Source organism: Erpetoichthys calabaricus, chromosome 3, assembly GCF_900747795.2.
Source record: "Erpetoichthys calabaricus chromosome 3, fErpCal1.3, whole genome shotgun sequence".
NCBI lineage: Eukaryota > Metazoa > Chordata > Cladistia > Polypteriformes > Polypteridae > Erpetoichthys > Erpetoichthys calabaricus.
This window is the reverse complement of record NC_041396.2, coordinates 57,800,687-57,821,295: the sequence shown is the minus strand read 5'-3', so window position 1 is coordinate 57,821,295 and position 20,609 is coordinate 57,800,687. Positions and strand designations below refer to the sequence as shown.

Genomic DNA, 20,609 nt, shown 5'->3' with positions numbered 1-20,609 from the left:
AGTCTACAAAATACCTCTGCATCTACATCTGTCCTCTCTGTGATATTATGTTTCTACTGCTTTACACTGCTATTGAATTTGTTAAGCGTTTAATGTTATTTCAAATTTAAAATGTTAACCTACAACCCAAATGCACATTTCCATTCAACCACACTGAGCTATTTTAAAAGTGATAATCAGTTTAACCCCCACATTTTTGAGGTTAATGACAAAAGCAAATCAAAGAAAATATGTTCAAACAGAGGTCCAAATGCATCCAGTCATCTGAAGCTATAAGGTAGCAGTGCTAACCACTTTGCTGCCCAGAAAGAAAGATGAAATGGTGACTTGCTATTGTATTCTAAATCTGTACAGACATATTACAGTCTACCTGAGTTAGAAATTACAGAATAGAAGATTGTTTGTGTTAGACTACCATTTGGGAATCCTTGTTTGTTAATTGTATCTAAAATTCTCTTAACTGGACTTGAGTGTCAATTGTAGTGGATGCATTGTTCTTTATATCAGACAACAATCAACAACATCATAGTGCAGCCAAACAGAAATAAGTTACATCTTGTCCTTAGATTACATGTAATCATTGTGTTTGTTTACATTAAAGTAAATTGTACAAGGGATGATCAAATAGTTTTCAGCCTTACCTTTTAAAAGTAACATCAGTAACACCAAATTAGTGTTATATTGCAATATAAAACACTAATACACTTGTTTTTCTGTGCCACTCATAAAACATGATTTGTCTTGCTTGTCAACCCCCTATTCTGTAGCTGACTTGACATCATCACTGCCATAATTCGTCCCATGGAGCTAGCCCCTCAAGTTTGGCAGCAGGCAGTAGTCACAAGGGCCCAGTGTTGCTGTGACATCTTTTATTTTCCCTAAGTAACATCTGTACCCTGTGCTGTGCAAGAGGGCGGCACTGTCGTGGAAGCAGAAGGGGTATGGTGAACAGCTTTCCTTGACACTTCTTCTGATTGACTAATGCAAACACCAAAGAAAATTAGCATAGTATGTACGAGAGGGTCTTTTAATTCATGTATTCAATATGGTGTATACTAGGGGTGACAAACACACTGTCTGCAGTTTTTAATTCTAGCCACTCTCTTCATTAGTAACCAATTACTAATGTTGATGGAAAATACTGAGTTGCATTGACTTAAATTGACTTCTATTTTAATTGTTTAATTTTTTTCTGAAACATGCTACAAACATTAATGAGATGCAAAACAAACCCACAAACCTGTGGCCACTTTGGCCCACTGGCAATTGAGTTTGACACTCCTGGTTAACACCCTTGAACATTGTACATAATTGCGCACATAATCTTGTTGGCACTGGCATGGATCTTAAATTTCTTTGGTGTTGGACAATTACCATGCATCCAATGTTTCAGTTATTATTTCAACTCTGAGACAAAGTAGCATAACTAAGTTTCATTCCAAGTTATAAAAAGTATCTTAAATTTCACTCAGTACAAATTCCTTATCTCAAGATTCTCCTTGGAACACTGAACGCAATAATGCTTCAATTCAGGAGTCAGTAGTCTGAGCTCAGCATGCACCGATTTTACTCATGTTTAACTGTTCATGAAAAATAGGTTGAAATAAGCCATAATGAATCACTCTAATATCTGCTACTTCACACACTGTTCAATTTACCATTTCAAATTCTCCATGTGTCAACATTTTCTTGTACTGGCAATGTCAACCAGAGAAGAATTGGGTCACCTTTGAGAGCTGCTCTGGCAAATGAGAGTCTTAAGTCTGGTACACAGGTAAGAATCAATCTCCAAAGGCATATTTTTCTCTAACATTAAAAATTCAACAGTAGCACAATGCTTGATTTTGAGGAACCACCATTCACTTTGATTTGGTTCTGAAACAAGAAACATACACTCCAAATCATAATAGGAGGTAATGATTGTACACTAAACAATCAACAACAAAGAATAACCCTTTCAAGTTAAAGGCTCAAACCATCTGGACACCCCTTGAACATGCAAATGCCTTCTCCTAATCTGGTAGTAAAATGCGTAAAGCAATGGTTTAAATTTATAATCCCACTGATTTGGGTTTACAGTCTTGCTATTGTTGTTTCAGTACCTGACACATCATTTAACAATGGGTAAGGGTTATCTCCACACTGTAAAGGAAAGATGGTCAAATAAACTTTAACCTTTTTTTACCTTTGCAGATACATGCTGGCACAGCCCTACACTAACCTCAATAATATTGGTGTCATATTTTTTTTCAAAGGGTTTTACTCCAATTGAAAGAACCTGTAAAATGTAGCCTGTCTCTTTAGTCAAATGAGTAAGTATATTTCTATTTCATGTTCAGACTGAAGTCAATTTCAGTGTAAGTAAAACATCCTTTCTAGAGGACAAATTGTAATTATAACACTTTAAATAACTACATAATGATGCTTAAAAGTCATGGAACAAAAGCAAATAATTTTAAATTACCTACTTATATAGAGACTTTACAATGAACTGCAGCAAAAGTCAGCAGACAAAATTGTAATATTTTAAAACGCATTTAAAACACATTAACACAAGATATGTTCTAATATACCTGATCTCGACACACAAATCCTGAACAACTGCCAACAATTTTCCGTTGCTGGAGGGGAAAAAAATGATATAATTGTAAAACAAAAGATAAGGCTCAACAATCATACAATTTGTTTTCTTAATATTTAACAAACAAATCAATCTACACTTATACTAAAAGTTAACTACTGTATAATAAAACACTATAATAAAAGTGAAAGTATTTTCAATATACAATAAGAAAGGGAATGAAAGTAAATGTTCAGTCCCCTTTTGTTTATGAACAGTGAGCAACCCATTGGACAGGAGGAATCTAGTGCCAACGGCAGAACACCACCAGGGGGTCATAATCTCTGTTACTGAACTGGATGCTCTGGAAAAGTGAGTGAAAAGTATCTCTGAGAGAAGCAAGAAATGTTCCCAAGGATTATAGATGACAGATGACTATAGTATTTGCCAGGAATGTATGAACTTCCTTGCAGAGAGAAAGTCTGGCTATAGAGGGCTAGATGAAGACAAAGAATTCCCAAATGAAAAAATGCATGGTCACAGTTTGGGAGACTAGGTATTTAGTTGCACCTTCAGGAGGCCATGCAGCAAGTAAGCTTCCCCGGAGATATGAGCTTCCTAAAAGTACTGTAGGCATATGGGTGTATAGACTCCCTTAGGATGGAATTTAAAAGCAGATTGAAGTAAAAGCATCAACAAAACTAGAATCTGGAAATGAGTGGCGGCAAAAGCCCAGTGTACAGAAGGAAAACTGACCAGAATGGAAAGACATGAAGAAACAGAGTCAGAGTGAGAGAGAGAGTTGGATGGAGGAAAAACAAAGAGATGAGATAAGCATTGCGTTTGAGTACTTTAGGATGAGCAAATGGGTGATACACACTAGCAGAGTTAAATAGCTATGAAGTAAGATAATGTTTTAACTCTTTTACTTCTTTATTTATTAGTTTGTTTTCTCCATTCTAAAATGCATAAAACCAACCTGACTAAATCTGAAAATAAACAGTACATACTAAAGATTTTTCAGACAGATAATATAACGCACAACGCTACATTAATTCCTGATTATGAAGCTTAGTATTACTAGATACCTTTGTACCAAGAATCCTAAGCAAGAAGGTGTTGAAAATAATTCAGTCAATGCCTATAATGGTTTTCTATGTTTACTATATCAAAGCCTGACCAACTCACTGGCATGTAATGTATTTACTCAAATGTAACATTTACAAAGTGCTCTCAATGCATTCAATAAGCTACATACTACTATCATAATTTTTACTTTCTATGATTTATTCTACAGGTTGAGGAAATAATACACCATATAATATCAAAATCAAAATGATGATGAGAGCATTACTCTTTACAATTGTGAATATGGAGTTCTATTTATTGTTTCTATTTGAATGCAGTAAAAATTCACATTATGGTAGACTTTTTAAAAGGCAATCATCTGCTTGACTGCACTTCAATCATTCCCTTAAGATTCAGAATTTCAGGCCATTACTGCCGCTGCTTGCTTTAGTTCAATACAAAAATAAACCAACTTATTCCCATTTCAGAATTTGTCTATGAATGTTTCTTATATGAACCTACCACTCATGAATTAAATTTCTAATCCAGCAGTACCCAACAGTACATAAAACAAGTGAAAAAGACCATAAGTAGGACACGAAATGTAACCTTAAGCATTAGTTTTAAATAAAAGCTTATTTTAAAAACTTATATTGTAAAATCATGTCATTTAATGGTCTTTCATCAGTTAAAAGTTACAAAGATGTGGCATACAAAAAGAAAGCTGAAACTCTACAAATACACCTCAGAACCAAAATCTTTATACAGATTAATCATTAAACAAATTCTGAATTACTGCTCTCCTGAATTTTCAAGTTCATGGCAGAATGAAATGAAGCAAAGTACATTGTTTTTCTACCTGTTCCAAGTTGCTCTCCAGAACATTTCTTGTTTGTTTCATATATTTTTTACACAGAATTCTTGTGAATAAACAATTAATGTCCAAGGCTAAGGTTTTCTGTACAACTAATTTTCACAACTTACACGTTAATTACTATGCAGATGTAAATTGTCTTTCTGCTGTCTTTAAATGGGTATTTAAAAAATATAAGCATATAATTAAGCAATGTGCACAGCTAGTATCTTGAATACTGTTGATGCAGTACATTTCAAGATTAAGACTGAACATTTTCATAGTACATAAATGCAACCAATTTTGAAGGTGAAGCTAGGTATGTTAAGGATGTACCAAATGAATTATGTAGCAAAAAACTGCAAATGAAAGCACCATTTAAATCGAATACTATTAATATTTAAATGAACTATACATTGCCCCATATAACTTCATGATGTAAATCTATGCAGTAAAACTGGGATTAAAAAGTGAGTTCAGTTAGGTCAATGTACAAGAAGCAATAGAATTTTAGTACTATTAACTGCCACCATGAACTGATCTTTTTATTATTATTTTTAAGAAGAATGCAGGTATACAAAGTAATATTTTTTCCAAATGGCAACTATACTGCCACATAATACCCAGATGTTTACGACTATAGCTTCCTGCTAGTCTTCAGTCTTACTTGGAAAACAATGTCCCAGTCCACCTACCTTTGGAACATCCTCTTCATGCTCTGAAAGTAACACAGCTCAAACCTACAGTACTATAGGAAATGGGACAAACAAAAATCACATGATGCAATTGTGCTTGCCAAAACTTACTACAACCATCAGGGCATAGAAAGCCTAAGCATCAATTTTCTGGCTTTCTAGTTCTACTTTACTGAGTTTGCATTCTGTTTCGCTTTCCATTCAGCTAAATACAAGCCACTCAGTCAAGACTTTTTCAGTATCAATTTATTTATATATTGATGAGGTAAGCTTACCTCTTGTTAATAGTTTCTTCCTTTAGTGCCTATACATCTGATTTATTAATTTATGATTCCTATATCTGTTGTTCACACTGCTTTCGTTTTTGGTAAATTGATTGCTGATGGATCTACTATTGTGAACACCTGTCCTTAAATAATAGGTAGTTCACTGTCTTTGGTTTATGTTGTTTGATACAAATATTGTATTCTCTTTAATTGTTTAGTGTTTTATTATAATTTTAAGATCAATATAGGTTTGCTGTTTCCTGAAGAAAAGGTTCTTCCTTGAAATGCATCAGCCACACCTACACTTCACATCACTGGAAACAGTCAGGAATCCAGTGACATTTCGCTCATTTCCTCCTGATGCTATGCCTGTATACGCTTTATGACATATTCTCTACAAATGATTGTTGTATAATTCTAGGACTGATTGGTTCATTTAGTCGGTTCACACTGCTTTCTCAATTGTTATTTTGTATCTATTTCTGATTGTTCATTTGTCAATTTTATATATGTTTCATAGATATTTTACTCTGTATCTTTAGGTTTTTTGCCACTTGTTAAACATTATTGTTTCTTTGTTGGGTTTGTAACGTTCTGTTGTTAAGACACAAGGGATAATTAGATGTGGGAACTAAATTAGTTAATAGGAAAATTCTACATTTACATATATACATAAATATAATGATTGTGAATTTATTTTATTTATATGTTTTTCATTGTAACTCTGTTTGAGTTCTCAATTTGGGTTTGGGTTTTGAGATGTGTTTTCACTTTATATACAACTAGCCGTGTACTCCTGTGCTGTAAAAAGCCAGGGGTCCTAGAAACTATTGCTATCCTAAGAGGATTTGATATGCCAACTTGCTTGCATCACTTGTGCATTAGCGGGGGGAGAAAAAGTAAAAGGGATACTGGTTTGCCAATGTTAGTGGCTAAGCAACATTGTCTTTCTTCTGAGGTTTCGTTTCTGCTGATCTGCTGGCCTCTCTTGTGTTATTAGTAGCTAAAAAGAGTTGTCTGGGTACAAAATGACACTATAAAAGAAATAATAAATTTTGCCCCTTTTATTTACATTTAAACGTTTACATTTTGCATTGTACAAAGTATCCTTATATAGCCTGTCTATCTCTGGAACTACACACCAAATATAAAAAATATAGCATGCTGATTAGTAAAACATGCAAGGGCAGAGTAATAAATGATAAAGTACAAAGTACAAATATGCTGAAGATAAACAAAAGTCTAGGCCTAAATTCTGATCTGTCTGTCATTAAGGGTGGCTCACTGGTTAGCCATCGCTCCAATTCTAGATTCAAATTATTCCAGATATGTGGTTCTGTTAGCCCCCACATTCAGAGCATCAGGTGTGAGTGCAGCCCATCTTTGTCACCGCAATGAAACACCCTCCAGTGAACCCCAACATTCTTGTGTAAATGGGTGATGTCTCAAAGGCAGTTTCTGGGCTGTCTGTCCAAAAGGCACACAGTTCTATATTTACTTTCTAATTGGGGACTTTACTGCCACCTAATGCCTGGAGGTTTATGATTGGCACCCTACTAGCCTTCACTATTAAATGAAAAACAAGGTCCTATTTACCCTACCTTGGGAACATGTCCTAGAGCAAGGAGGTATCTCTATCTCTAATAAACCCTTCATAGCTTCCCTCCCACTTGGGTAAGACACTGAGTTTAACCTGGGCAAATGGCTTCTTTTCTCACAGGTAATAACTCACTCCCGCAACTAGTGCAATTGGCCAATGACTTTCTGGGACACCTTGTATCTTTACAGCATAAAGCTTACTGCTCCCTGTCAGTGGCTTTCCTTCTGTATTGGCATGTCAACCCTGCCAACCACAGTTTATGAGTCTTCCTAAATTATTTTCTTTATTTTAGCAAAGCCAGAAAAATCTACAAAATTGTGACAAATATGGAATACATACATTTTGTTAAGATGTAAAATCATCATTCAGTTTTCAACCAACTAAGACTTTTTAACCCAAAACTGCAACATTAAATAAAAAACAGCATTGTACCCGAAAGAGAACTACTTTTGAGTATATAAGGCAAAGTAGTCCGTAAACAATAAAATAAAGAACCTTAAGTGGTGATGGCAAGGTGAAGGGACATTTTAAATTGAATTATAAAAAAGTCTAATTCTTCAATCAATAAAATATTTGACAAGCAGTCAACATGAAAATTATGAACAAATTACTACACCATTTTGTGAAAAGCTTTGCAGTGACTGAATTCTGTATAAAGTTTATCTGACCATACTTAATATTCATAGATGGAAACTTAACAAACATGACATTAAATCTCAGGTATCAATCTTCTACACATAAATGGTAAGGGACCCTTTGTCAAAACTAGATAAAAGGTACAGGGAATTTAGGTCTGAAAGGAGAAAGAATATTGTACATGTCGGCATCTTAAGACAAAACAGTCATAAGCATACAGTGGTTATAAAAAGCATTCTCTTCCCTTGAGCTTTTCCATGTTATTTCATTACACTCTGTAATTTAAATTTATTTAAAAAGGATTTTCTTGATCAATACAAAATGCTCTATATTAAATTAACCAAAATTCTACAAATTCTCCCACATGGCATCAAATTTGGTATAGTGGTTAAGGCTTTGGACTTCAAAATCTTAGGCTGTGGATTCAAATCACACTGCTGTGTGACCATGAGCAAGTCACTAAACTTGCCTGTACTCCAACTGGAAAAACAAAAGAAATGTAACCAATTGTATTCTTCAAATGTTGTAAGTCACCTTGGATAAAGGCATTAGCCAAATAATAAATAAAAATAATTAATTATAAGCAATATGTAATACAAAAGAAGAAGAAGAGGGGGGAGACGTGTCAGGAGGCAGGAGGAGGAAAGTAAAGAGGGTGGAACTGAGGGTAGGAACTTCGAATGTTGGCAGTATGACTGGTAAGGGGAGAGAGTTAGCAGATATGATGGTGAGAAGGAAGGTTGATATATTGTGCGTGCAAGAGACTAAATGGAAGGGGAGTAAGGCCAGGTGGATTGGAGGTGGATTCAAATTGTTCTATCATGGTGTGGATGGGAGGAGAAATGGGGTAGGAGTTATTCTGAAGGAACAGTATGTCAAGAGTGTTTTGGAGGTGAAAAGAGTGTCAGGCAGAGTAATGATTATGAAGCTGGAAATTGGAGGTGAAATGATGAATGTTGTTAGTACATATTCACCGCAAGCTGGGTGTGCAATGGGTGAGAAAGAAGATTTTTGGAGTGAGTCAGATGAAGTGATGAACAGTTTACGCAAGGGACAGAAAGTGGTGATTGGAGCGGATTTCAATGGGCATGTTGGTGAAGGGAACAGAGGAGACGAGGAGGTGATGGGTAGGTATGGCGTCAAGGAGAGGAATGAAGAAGGTCAGAGGATAGTGGATTTTGCCAAAAGGATGGACATGGCTGTGGTGAATACCTATTTTAAGAAGACGGAGGAACATAGGGCTATGTACAAGAGTGGAAGAGGATGCACACAGGTAGATTACATCCTATGCAGAAGAGTTGATCTGAAGGAGATTGAAGGATGGTGGTCTGTAGGATGATGTTGGAGATCAAGAAGAGGAAGAGAGTGAGGGCAGAGCCAAGGATCAAATGGTGGAAGTTGAAAAAGGAAGACTGCAAGGTTGAGTTTAGGGAGGAGGTGAGACATGCACTGAAAGGTAGTGAAGAATTACCAGACAGTTGGGAAACTACAGCAGATGAAGTAAGGGTGACAGCAAGAAGGGTGCCTGATATGATATCTGGAAAGAGGAAGGTGGAAAAGGAAACCTGGTGGTGGAATGAGGAAATACAGAAGAGTATACAGAGGAAGAGGATGGCAAAAAAGAAGTGGGATAGTCAGAGAGATGCAGAAAGTAGACAAGAGTACAAGGAGATAAGGCACAAGGTGAAGAGAGAGGTGGCGAAGGCTAAAGAAAAGGCTAATGATGAGTTGTATGAGAGGTTGGACACTAAGGAGGGAGAAAAGGACATGTGCCAAAAGGCTAGACAGAGGGACCGAGCTGGGAAAGATGTGCAGCAAGTTAGGGTAATAAAGGATAAAGATGGAAACGTACTCACAAGCGAGGAGAGTGTGTTGAGCAGATGGAAAGAGTACTTTCAGAGGCTGATGAATGAAGAGAACGAGAGAGAGAAGAAGTTGGATGATGTGGAGATAGTGAATCAGGAAGTGCAATGGATTAGACAGGGGGAAGTAAGGACAGCTATGAAGAGGATGAAAAATGGAAAGGCCATTGGTCCAGATGACATACCTGTGGAAGCATGGAGGTGTTTAGGAGAAATGGCAGTGGAGTTTTTAACCAGACTGTTCAATGTAATCTTGGAAAGTGAGAGGATGCCTGAGGAGTGGAGAAGACGTGTACTGGTGCCGATATTTAAAAATAAGGGGGATGTGCAGGACTGCAGTAACTACAGGGGAATAAAATTGATGAGCCACAGCATGAAGTAGAAGCTAGGTTAAACAGTGAGATGATGTTTAGTGAGGAGCAGTATGGTTTCATGTCAAGAAAGAGCACCACAGATGCAATGTTTGCTCTGAGAATGTTGATGGAGAAGTTTAGAGAAGGCCAGAAGGAGTTGCACTGTGTCTTTGTGGACCTGGAGAAAGCATATGACAGGGTGCCTCGAGAGGAGCTGTGGTATTGTATGAGGAAGTTGGGAGTGGCAGAGAAGTACGTAAGAGTTGTACAGGATATGTACGAGGGAAGTGTGACCAGTGGTGAGGTCTGCGGTAGGAGTGACGGATGCATTCAAGTTGGAGGTGGGATTACATGAGGGATCGGCTCTGAGCCCTTTCTTATTTACGATGGTGATGGACAGGTTGACAGACGAGATTAGACAGGAGTCCCTGTGGACTAGGATGTTTACTGATGACATTGTGATCTGTAGCGATAGTAGGGAGCAGGTTGAGGAGACCCTGGAGAGGTGGAGATATGCTCTAGAGAGGAGAGGAATGAAGGTCAGTAGGAACAAGACAGAATACATGTGTGTAAATGAGAGGGAGGTCAGTGGAATGGTGAGGATGCAGGGAGTAGAAGGTGAAGGTGGATGAGTTTAAATACTTGGGATCAACAGTACAGAGTAATAGGGATTGTGGAAGAGAGGTGAAAAAGAGAGTGCAGGCAGGGTAGAATGGGTGGAGAAGAGTGTCAGGAGTAGTTTGTGACAGACGGGTATCAGCAACAGTGAAAGGGAAGGTCTACAGGACGGTAGTGAGACCAGCTATGTTATATGGTTTGGAAACGGTGGCACTGACCAGAAAGCAGGAGACAGAGCAGGAGGTAGCAGCTTTAAAGATGGGTGTGGCAAGGATGGATAGGATTAGAAATGAGTTCATTAGAGGGTCAGCTCAAGTTGGACAGTTGGGAGACAAAGTCAGAGAGGCAAGATTGTGTTGGTTTGGACATGTGCAGAGGAGAGATGCTGGGTATATTGGTAGAAGGATGCTAAGGATAAAGCTGCCAAGGAAGAGGAAAGGAGGAAGGCCTAAGCAAAGGTTTATGGATGTGGTGAAAGAGGACATGCAGGTGATGGGTTTAACAGAACAAGATGCAGAGGACAGAAAGATATGGAAGAAGAATTACAAGCAATATGTACATATTCCATGAGAATTATGTGGTAAATTAGTTTAGATATTATTCAGATTCAAAACCTATGAAAAATTATCTAAATAAAAACAAGCTAATTTAAATGACCTGTCTTGTTAATTTCATTACCTTGCTAGAACCAAATGCCAGTTAGTTTGCTTACTGATAAGCTGTGTAAGTCTAGGTGGCAATGAAGAGCTGGCAGGACTGAAAAAAAGAAATGAAATTATTAAAATGGGAGGTGTTACATAGACTAAAATGACAACTTAATAAAAATAACAAACATTGCATTAAAAGGGTTTCAGAATGTCATGTAGTAAAAACAACTTTAAAAAACAGTAAAGTAGCCTTGTATACCTTACACTGGAAAAAATTAAAAATTAGGTACAATATGTCATTTCTAATTAAGAGTCATATGATACCTTCTAAAAATATATATTTTAATATCTATAATATCTTTTACTGAAGAAGTCAACACTGATCAAATTGTTAGTGTAATAATTATTTGCTAATACTAGGCAATACAAATTTCTTACATTGCGGGTAAGATAACATATGCAAGAAAAAATACTGTTTATGAAAGGCACTACTACTCAACCAAAAAAAAAACAATGCAAGTTTCCTAGAATGATAAACTCCTTTACAAAATTGAAAATATGCAAAATGTGTGCAGGAGCATAATCGTAACTATTAGAATACAAAATGTGAAGGTTCATGAGATTATTTAAGTATCTATTTAGTTTTTCATTCCTAACAATTCAATGCATAAATGAAAATATTTAAAAATGTATTATTCATGGACATTTCTTTTTCATTATTATGGGCACATAAAGAATTGTATCTAACAATTGAAAGCAGATATCATTATTAAGTTCACAGTTGACGCTACTCTTAGTTTTGGCGGGCCATGTAGTGCTTATGGGTTAACTATGGTTTTGAAGTTTAAGACAGTACCAGATAAATAAAATACATGAACGTACCTGTACCAGAGAAAATGCAGTATAAACTTTAATGGACCTACATTCAAGAAAAGGGACACATGAAGAAACTGTAATTCAGGTTTTGTTCTTCTTATGAAGATTAAAAAGATTACTAATTTAAGTATTAATGTATTTTCTCAAAGAAAATGGTACATCTGCCCACTCAAGACGAAATGTAAGGTTTTTGCAGCGTTTCATGAAAAAGCAATCCACAAAATATTCAGTTACTATAAATAACTCAAGCTATATAAGCCACTTTTACAAATCAATGTAAATGTTCACTTCAGAAATGCCAGTTAATAAAAACGATGAATGCCATTGCTATAGTTTGTATTAATAATATGATGGTTAAGTGCCAAAATAGGAAACATTTCTAAAAAGGGAATGCAGTAAAGGGGTTTCTGCTTACTAACCTGTGAATGCTTTTGTAATTATTGATGAACTTTTCTTTCTGTGTCCCTTTAGCTGCAAGAAAAAATATGCATTAAAACTTGAGATCATGATAATAAAGTTTTGCCTCTGATTCACTAACTTAGAAATCTGGGTACTTGTGTACTAAACGGATGGCACCCATGTATTTCTATAATATTCCAATTTCTGTAAATTTCTCTATATTTTTTTTATCCCAATAAACATGTTATGAATTCGTCAAAACACTTCTGTTTTCCTTTGTCATGCCGTCCATTTAGTACACAAGTACCGAAATCTGCAATGCCAAACATTCACATACTGTATATAGCAATGTTTGATATTGTGATTAATAGTGTCAAAGGTTACAGGTTCAAAACTTGTTGTTAACTCATCTCATGACCATTAGCAAGTTACTTTATCTTATCGCTTTCAAATATATATAACTATCCATTTCTTTAAAAACTAAAGCAAGCAAAAGATTTCATTTCTACAGTAAGGTACTGATCCCAGAAGCTAAGGACCAATAGCTCCTTTACAGCTGCTGAAAGTTCCTGTTTCTCTGTGAGAAAACAGAAACAGGTCTTGAAAATAAATACCAGGAATCAAGAAAGTAAAGAAAGACCCTTAACCCCCTAACCATGACAAAACCTGAATGCTAAAAAATTAAATAAATTAACACTTATGAAGGACTTAGAATTTTATTTTACATCAGACTTGCATTAAGATCAGCTCTAACACAGAACAACTGAACTCTTTAAATTATTACATACATATTAATTTCAAAATTACAATGAATACTAAAATGTCCATAAAAGATTATTTTTCTTAGGCTTACTATTACACTATCAGGTAACTGACTAATAAACAAAGAAGGCAAGCAGATCCCCTACCACCCTTTGTACTGAATTTATAATAACCAAAAGCAAAAATTATTAATTCATAGTAATTTGAATTCCCGTGGAGAAATTCTATCTAAATTGAAATGTTATTTACTTTGAAGTTAGTCACTTATTTAAGTCTGAAGATTTTAGAATTATGTTGGGACTGGAAATTGACTGTCAAATATGATTTGCTCATTTTTGACGTAAGTTTCGCATATATTGCTAGACAGTGAAGCAATGTCACTAACAAAAATTTAAAAAATCAATGCCTAAGATGCAGCTTACTGAAAAAAAATATGCACAAGTGTCGTATTGTAGGTTACAAATCCAATTCTAATATAAAACATATCCTTTGCAGTGAAACAGATAAGCTTGGTTTGGAGGGGACAACCCACCGAGCGCTCGCCTACATCCCGTACTGATAAGCATGTTATCTGAACCTGAACCGTGCTGAGCATGAGCGACAACGTAATACACGTTTGTAACCACAGTCCACATCATAGCTTTTACATGGTACACTACTGCACATTCTCTCTAAAATGTATGCTTTCAAAAACTTACAAAACTGTGTCCTTTGCTCAAAATATACATCTTACTCTTAACAAGTTTCATATTTGCTACGTGGCTTTCCTCTTCAGCCTTCACCTGCCAAACGACCGGTCAGATCGTCAGAAATTCAATGATTCTGAAACTAATGATTTGGAAAAGGGGAATCAAAACTCCTTATTGGTTCACTACCGACCTGAGTTTCAGTCTCAGCAGGCCATTCTGTGTTTATGAGTAAATCATAGAGGATATTCTCCTCTTCAAGTTCTGTACTGTTATTCCCTGCCATTTCTCCAGCGCACACTATACAGACTAAAATACGGCAAGTGAAAAGGCTCAATTCACTCCTAGAGAACAAAATCCGCAGAGCGTTTGGGAGACCGGGGCGTTGCCATATTAAAGAATGGAGGAAGCAACAGTGATCAAAGCCGCGGGAGCCTAGTACAGTCGGCTCATCAAGACTCATCGTTTATCGTTAGCTCTCACAATGATTGCATTTTACTTACGTCTCAATTGTCAGCAAGAATTTATCCAAAGTAGTCAAAAAGGAAAATTATATATTATAACTAGATATACAGGTGTAGCTATAGCTATTTACTTTGAAAAGGTCTTAGACACCTTTAGACCCCTTTGTTTTAGAAGTTTATTTTTCAGTCATCTGCGTTAGTGCGTTGGTAAGATCAAATTTAAAATCTACAAACGATGATTGTGTAAAACATGACATTTTACAAAGTTTTTTTTATTTTAAAAAAGAAAGTAATATAATAAGCAACAGACCACTCCAGATTAAAATAATAATAAAAAATAAAAATAAAAACTTGTACTATATATAGCCCAGAGCAGGATTAGGCAGATGTGATAGGTTAACCTTCATAGCCTCTTTTCTTACTGCATGGCAAGAGTAAGTCTAGTCATAAGACACAAAGTAGATGGCCTGATACCCCCCAAATAGAAATTTCAGAATGGAGTTTTAGGCTCTTCCGAATAAGAACAATAAAAAAGTTATGGATTAGAAAGGTTGTAGTTGGCCATGGAAACTTTTCAAGAGATACATCTAACTGACATTCCTTGCATTCTCCACCTTGCACTGTGCTTTTATTGCTTTTTAATTAATATTGTTTTTATCAGTATGCTGCTGCTGGAGTATGTGAATTTCCCCTTGGGGATTAATAAAGAATCTATCTATCTATCTATCTATCTATCTATCTATCTATCTATCTATCTATCTATCTATCTATCTATCATATTTATAGATGACAACTTTAAATGTTGGCATATAAATGCCCCATCACCCCATCTTATATATGAGAATGTCTGACACCCTATATTCCAAATCGTAACCTTAGATCCTCAAATGAGTTTCTGCTTAGAATTCCAAGAGCAAAACTTACAAGAAGTTGTGAGGCGGCCTTCTGCTGTTGTGCACCTAAAATCTGGAATAGCCTGCCAATAGGAATTCGCCAGGCTAATACAGTGGAGAACTTTAAAAAAACTGCTGAAAACACATTACTTTAACATGGCTTTCTGATAACTTCACCTTCATTTAATCCTGATACTCTGTATATTAAATTCATTATAATAACTATTCATGGTGGCTCTAAAATCTGTACTAACCCCTACTCTCTCTTCTGTTTCTTTTCGCAGTTTTCTGTGATGGCGACCTGCGCCACCACCACCTAATCAAAGCACCATGATATTCCTACATTGAAGGATTAAAAGCCAGAAGTCTGCATGGCCATCGTCATCAAGTCCTTCCATGAGAACCCTAAATACAAAGTGGACAGTTTCATTTATGTTAGGTAGAATGCCCACAGGGGGCTGGGCGGTCTCATGGCCTGGAATCCCTACAGATTTTATTTTTTCTCTCTAGCCATCTGGAGTTTTTTTTTTGTTTTTTCTGTCCTCCCTGGCCATCGGACCTTACTCTTATTCTATGTTAATTAGTGTTGTCTTATTCTAATTCTTACTTTGTCTTTTATTTCTCTTTTCTTCATTATGTAAAGCACTTTGAGCTACATTATTTGTATGAAAATGTGCTATATAAATAAATGTTGTTGTTGTTGTTGTTGTATATGCATTTGCATATGTTTTTATTTTTAGACTTGAGATGAACTAGCTCCCAGTCCAAGGCTGTGCATCCGGTATATGCTGTTGTTTCTTGTACATCTGAAAGATGTATCAAACAGAGATGAGTAGTTGGCATGACATAATATAACATTCTCGATCTTGCCTAATCCAATTCTGGTTTGCCATGACCAGACTCTATACTTTTGGGTACAATGCACTAAACAGAGCTGGGCTGAGAGACATTCCATTGCAGGGCTCACTCATATATGCACCCATAACCAAATGGAGCAAATTTAGAACTCACCATTTAAAGGAATTGGGCTCATTCTACTGTTCTCTATAGGCAGGTATCCCCTTCCTCGGCCAGCACTTCACATGCCTCCCTCCTTAAGCCTAAGTGATAAATGAAATAGAGCACAGCCCTTAAATGTTCATGTAGAGATCCTCTGAAGAACTGTAAGTTTCTCATTTCTAAGTGAGTTCACACTCATCAGTAAGTGACAATTTTCTGAAAGAATTATGTAGAATGAATGGCAGGTGTTACTTTTAAATATGATATATGGCAGGTGTTACTTTTAAATATGATATAAAGAAAGGTACTGGACTCTTGCAAGCACACTGTAGCACTGTGTAGTTCTCACCAGTGTTGACGTAATGGATTCTTGCACCTTGTATTGCTCTTTAAGTTAGTTTGCTGTTCACAAAAGACTTGCTATTACTGCGCTAGTTGGAATTCATGTGACTGTGGCAGGCTTGCTGCCTTTATAGGCTGCCCTGCAGCTGGCTATAAAACAGCTCATTTGAATGATGGGATGCCACGTCCTATGTTGGTGACTCTTTTCAGGGCTGACACATCTTGTCAGTACCATTACAATATGTTTGATTAAGGTGGATTCCATGATCCAACATGTCTAATAATGCATCTAATAGCAAGACAGTGAGGATCTCAGTTTGACCTTTTCCTGGACAATTACAAACAAACCATCCATCCATCCATCTTCCAACCCGCTGAATCCAAACACAGGGTCACGGGGGTCTGCTGGAGCCAACCCCCTCCAACACAGGGCACAAGGCAGGAACCAATCCTGGGCAGGGTGCCAACCCACCGCAGGACACACACAAACACACACCAAGCCCAATTTAGAATCGCCAATCCACCTAACCTGCATGTCTTTGGACTGTGGGAGGAAACCGGAGCGCCCGGAGGAAACCCACGTAGTCACGGGGAGAACATGCAAACTCCACACACCCGGGAAGCGAACTCGGGTCTCCTAACTGCGAGGCAGCAGCGCTACCACTGCACCACCCTAGAAACAAACCATTCAGGCTTAAGTAGTCTGTTGGTAAAAAAATGTTTTCATAGGTTATTTGGTAGAAAGAAATGTGCTCTAATATGGACATGAATGGTAAAATGACCAAAAGATCATTTCTAGTGATAAATGGAATAAACAATAGCTGACAGATAATATGATCTTTTCAATTCCATCTTGTTATTTTATGCAACACTGGTGTTCAGAGTGCGCACCAGGCAATGTGCAAAAGGTAATGAAAATCTTCTTATTTCCTCAGACTAAGCCTAGTCATCTGAGCTACAATAATTTATAAATATAGCTCATATCTAAATGTTGACAATAATATCATTTAATCCTTTGCAGAGGCAATGGTGCCTTAACTGAGGAACCAGATATTTAGAAGTGACGCTCCACTAACTGGACGGTGGAAATTTAGAGTTACACGCAACGTACGCCAAGTGTTTCCGGTCTGTTCATTGTGCAGGCGGTGCTGAGAAGAATAACTGGGATAGAAATGGCAGCATTTTCTGGTATGGTGGAAACTATTTAATGCATTCTTATATACAGTTGTTCAAAATTATTTCTTTTTACACATGGAGATCTCAATAAACGGCAAGGTATAGATCGCACAGATGTATCTTAAGCATGACTGTGCACATGTCACAACGCATCATTCACAGACGGTAGATAGATCCTTCAAATGTTTTATTGTTTTGATACCCCCGAATTATTTTAAGATTTGGTTTCGTATGTAGAACATACTCTACTTTTTTCTGTCAATGCACAGAGCTGTGCTTAACTATTTCGTTTTACGTTGCTCATGGGAAGGTTAATATAGACGATGCTTTTAATAGCTTTTTTAGCGATTAAATGACGTTTGGCGATAAATCCTCTTAAGTACTCCTAGCAGTCTGGATCACTGTGTATTCAGAATGAAACGGAAAAGTGTACGTGGTTTTTAGTGCGCCTATTTACATCCACAAGTCAAATCCAGAGATACCGAGTGTTATCCTTCATATTCGGTATCAAGCTGATCGAAAATGCATAGAGGGATTATAACTCTGTATTTAAAGACACACTATTAGGCAGGCCCGGCCTTAGGCATAGGTGAAGTAGGCGACCGCCTAGGGCCCTGGCGTCCGGGGGGCCCCGGAGCGACTCCTTGGTCTAATTTTCACGCATTTCACAGAGCTTCCAGGGGGGCTCCTGGACCCCCCTTTCGCCTAGGGCCCCATAATACCTAAGACCGGGCCTGCTATTAGGGAAAATGTTTTGGCGATTAAAACCTGCTTCAGAATGTTGTCTTTTATTATTGTTAAACAATTTAACAACATATCTGCATAAACCACAGTAATGACTTATTATTGCAAACTTACACGATTACGGGACAGTCTTTCCTAAAACACGTTTTCAGATTGTGTTTGGCTGGAGCAACATAATAAAAACAAATGGAATGAGCATTTATATAATTGTAAATGTGAGTTTCTTTATAACAGGTTGCAACCCGTATCTTCAGTTTGATTTGCAACGATTAAACATACTATATGTAATCAAAAAAGAATCAAGCACATCACTGATCTTTTCTTTTTTAAATGTTATGCTCAAAATTTCGATTACCTAATTATATACTTTAAAATATGAATAGTTTTTCCTAGTTATACTTATTTCATAGTTATGTAGTTATTGTTCCTAGTTCGTAGTTATGCCTATATTTATTTTGCAGCTTCAGTAAATTATTGTTTTGTTTTCCTTTTAGAGTATGATGTAGTTTTCTTTAATACATTTGAACTCTTTCAGAATCTTCAGTTTAGTTGTTTGCCTTTTTTTTTTTTTCCCTCTCTCCCCCAGAGATGGGTGTAATGCCTGAGATTGCTCAGGCTGTTGAAGAGATGGACTGGCTGTAAGTAACTAATACGTATTTTAATGGTTTTTCATATTGATTTTAGAGAGATTGTTTCCTCTTTTTTCAACAAAGTTGGAGAACTGCATTGCTTTTTGTTGCAAGAACAAATCAAAGAATTTGAATGAAGAAGCAAGTGATTTGAACATTTATAACGTGATTACTGACTCATTAACTTTTACTTTCTTTTTAACATAAAAAAGAAAGTCTTATCGTGCCATAATATAGGCAACTTTTGCCTAGTGGATTGAAAAATTAGTAAATTGACAGACAAATAAAATAACAACCGTAGTCTGTTGATCTTTGAATGAATGAGTACTGTACTTGGAAGTATGAAGTTGTGGGGGATACTATGTAGTTATTGTCATATTATAAAGTAATCACTTTGAAAATTTTGAACTTAAGTCTAACTTTAATTTGAGGTGAATACTGTATGTGTAAGGCTAAACTTAATATAGGAGTAACGTCAATATTTGATACTTTTTTGCAGCTTTTACATAGGAGATGTCATCTGCTTGTATTTGTGAAAAAGAAGAATCACTGTACTCGGAGAGCATAAAATAATGATTACATTACACAATGCACATCACATAGAAAAATGTTAGTTTAATTTAAATGTAGAGAATGTGAACAAGCATTAAAAATAATCACTTTCTGGAGTCTCTGCACAATATTTTGAATGACTTGTTTTATAAACTCAGTTTGGGTAAGCAATATGTATATTTTTTTCCTTTTAAGCCTCCCAACAGACATTCAAGCAGAGTCAATACCATTAATTCTCGGAGGAGGTGATGTACTTATGGTGAGTGAAAGCAACTGTTCTAATTTCAAAATCTTTGAAATATTACATATAAAATTTACAATATGTTATTTTTTTCAGGCTGCTGAGACTGGGAGCGGAAAAACTGGTGTAAGTTAATTTTCTTTATTATTTTTGTTTAAATGTACAGAATAGCACTACAGGTTGTTAAAGTTTTAAATTTATTTTGACACATTTGTTTTGGTAATCCACAGCCATAAAAATATTAGATTTACATTTAAAAAGCATTTTAAAAGAGATTTGTTATGAATGGGTCAAGACATTTTTTATAGTATTTGTAAGTTATAAAACTTAAATATTTTCCTGCTTACATTTTACAGTTACATGTGTGTTTTAATTTTCATGTTTTTGTATATATATAAGAGTACAATCAATTTTGTTACAACATTTAAAATACAGTTGTAGTAAATCAATTTAGGGAAATGCTCAGTGGAAATCTTACCCTATTTACTGTGGTTATATCTGTTATATCTGAAAAATATGTTTAAAATAACTGATTGATTATGAAGATAAAATGGCTGTGTTAAACTGAAATATAGTATAAATTTCTGGTCCAAACCATCTTCTGAACTTAAATCTGATTCGGAAAAGTCATTAGTAATCCCCATCTGCTGCCCCATACCACCCAAAACAAAAGGTTACGCACAAGTGG

General features: G+C 36.1%; 2 protein-coding genes across 2 annotated transcripts in view; one reads left to right on the top strand and one right to left on the bottom strand.

Moving 5' to 3' along the window:
• nbas (NBAS subunit of NRZ tethering complex) overlaps positions 1–14,189 on the bottom strand; it is a 463,213-nt gene extending 449,024 nt beyond the window's left edge. The window contains exons 1-5 of the mRNA XM_028796843.2: positions 14,075–14,189; positions 12,454–12,505; positions 12,041–12,077; positions 11,190–11,267; positions 2,574–2,621 (exon numbers count right to left, since the gene is read on the bottom strand). Of these exons, the coding sequence (XP_028652676.1) occupies positions 2,574–2,621; positions 11,190–11,267; positions 12,041–12,077; positions 12,454–12,505; positions 14,075–14,167 (308 nt within the window). The 5' untranslated portion in view covers positions 14,168–14,189. The remainder of the gene's footprint in view (positions 1–2,573; positions 2,622–11,189; positions 11,268–12,040; positions 12,078–12,453; positions 12,506–14,074) is intronic.
• Positions 14,190–17,655: 3,466 nt separating this feature from the next.
• The window catches only part of ddx1 (DEAD (Asp-Glu-Ala-Asp) box helicase 1), a 54,471-nt gene continuing 51,517 nt past the window's right edge, over positions 17,656–20,609 (top strand). The window contains exons 1-4 of the mRNA XM_028796842.2: positions 17,656–17,767; positions 19,086–19,137; positions 19,876–19,939; positions 20,018–20,047. Coding sequence (XP_028652675.1) covers positions 17,752–17,767; positions 19,086–19,137; positions 19,876–19,939; positions 20,018–20,047 — 162 coding nt within the window. The 5' untranslated portion in view covers positions 17,656–17,751. The remainder of the gene's footprint in view (positions 17,768–19,085; positions 19,138–19,875; positions 19,940–20,017; positions 20,048–20,609) is intronic.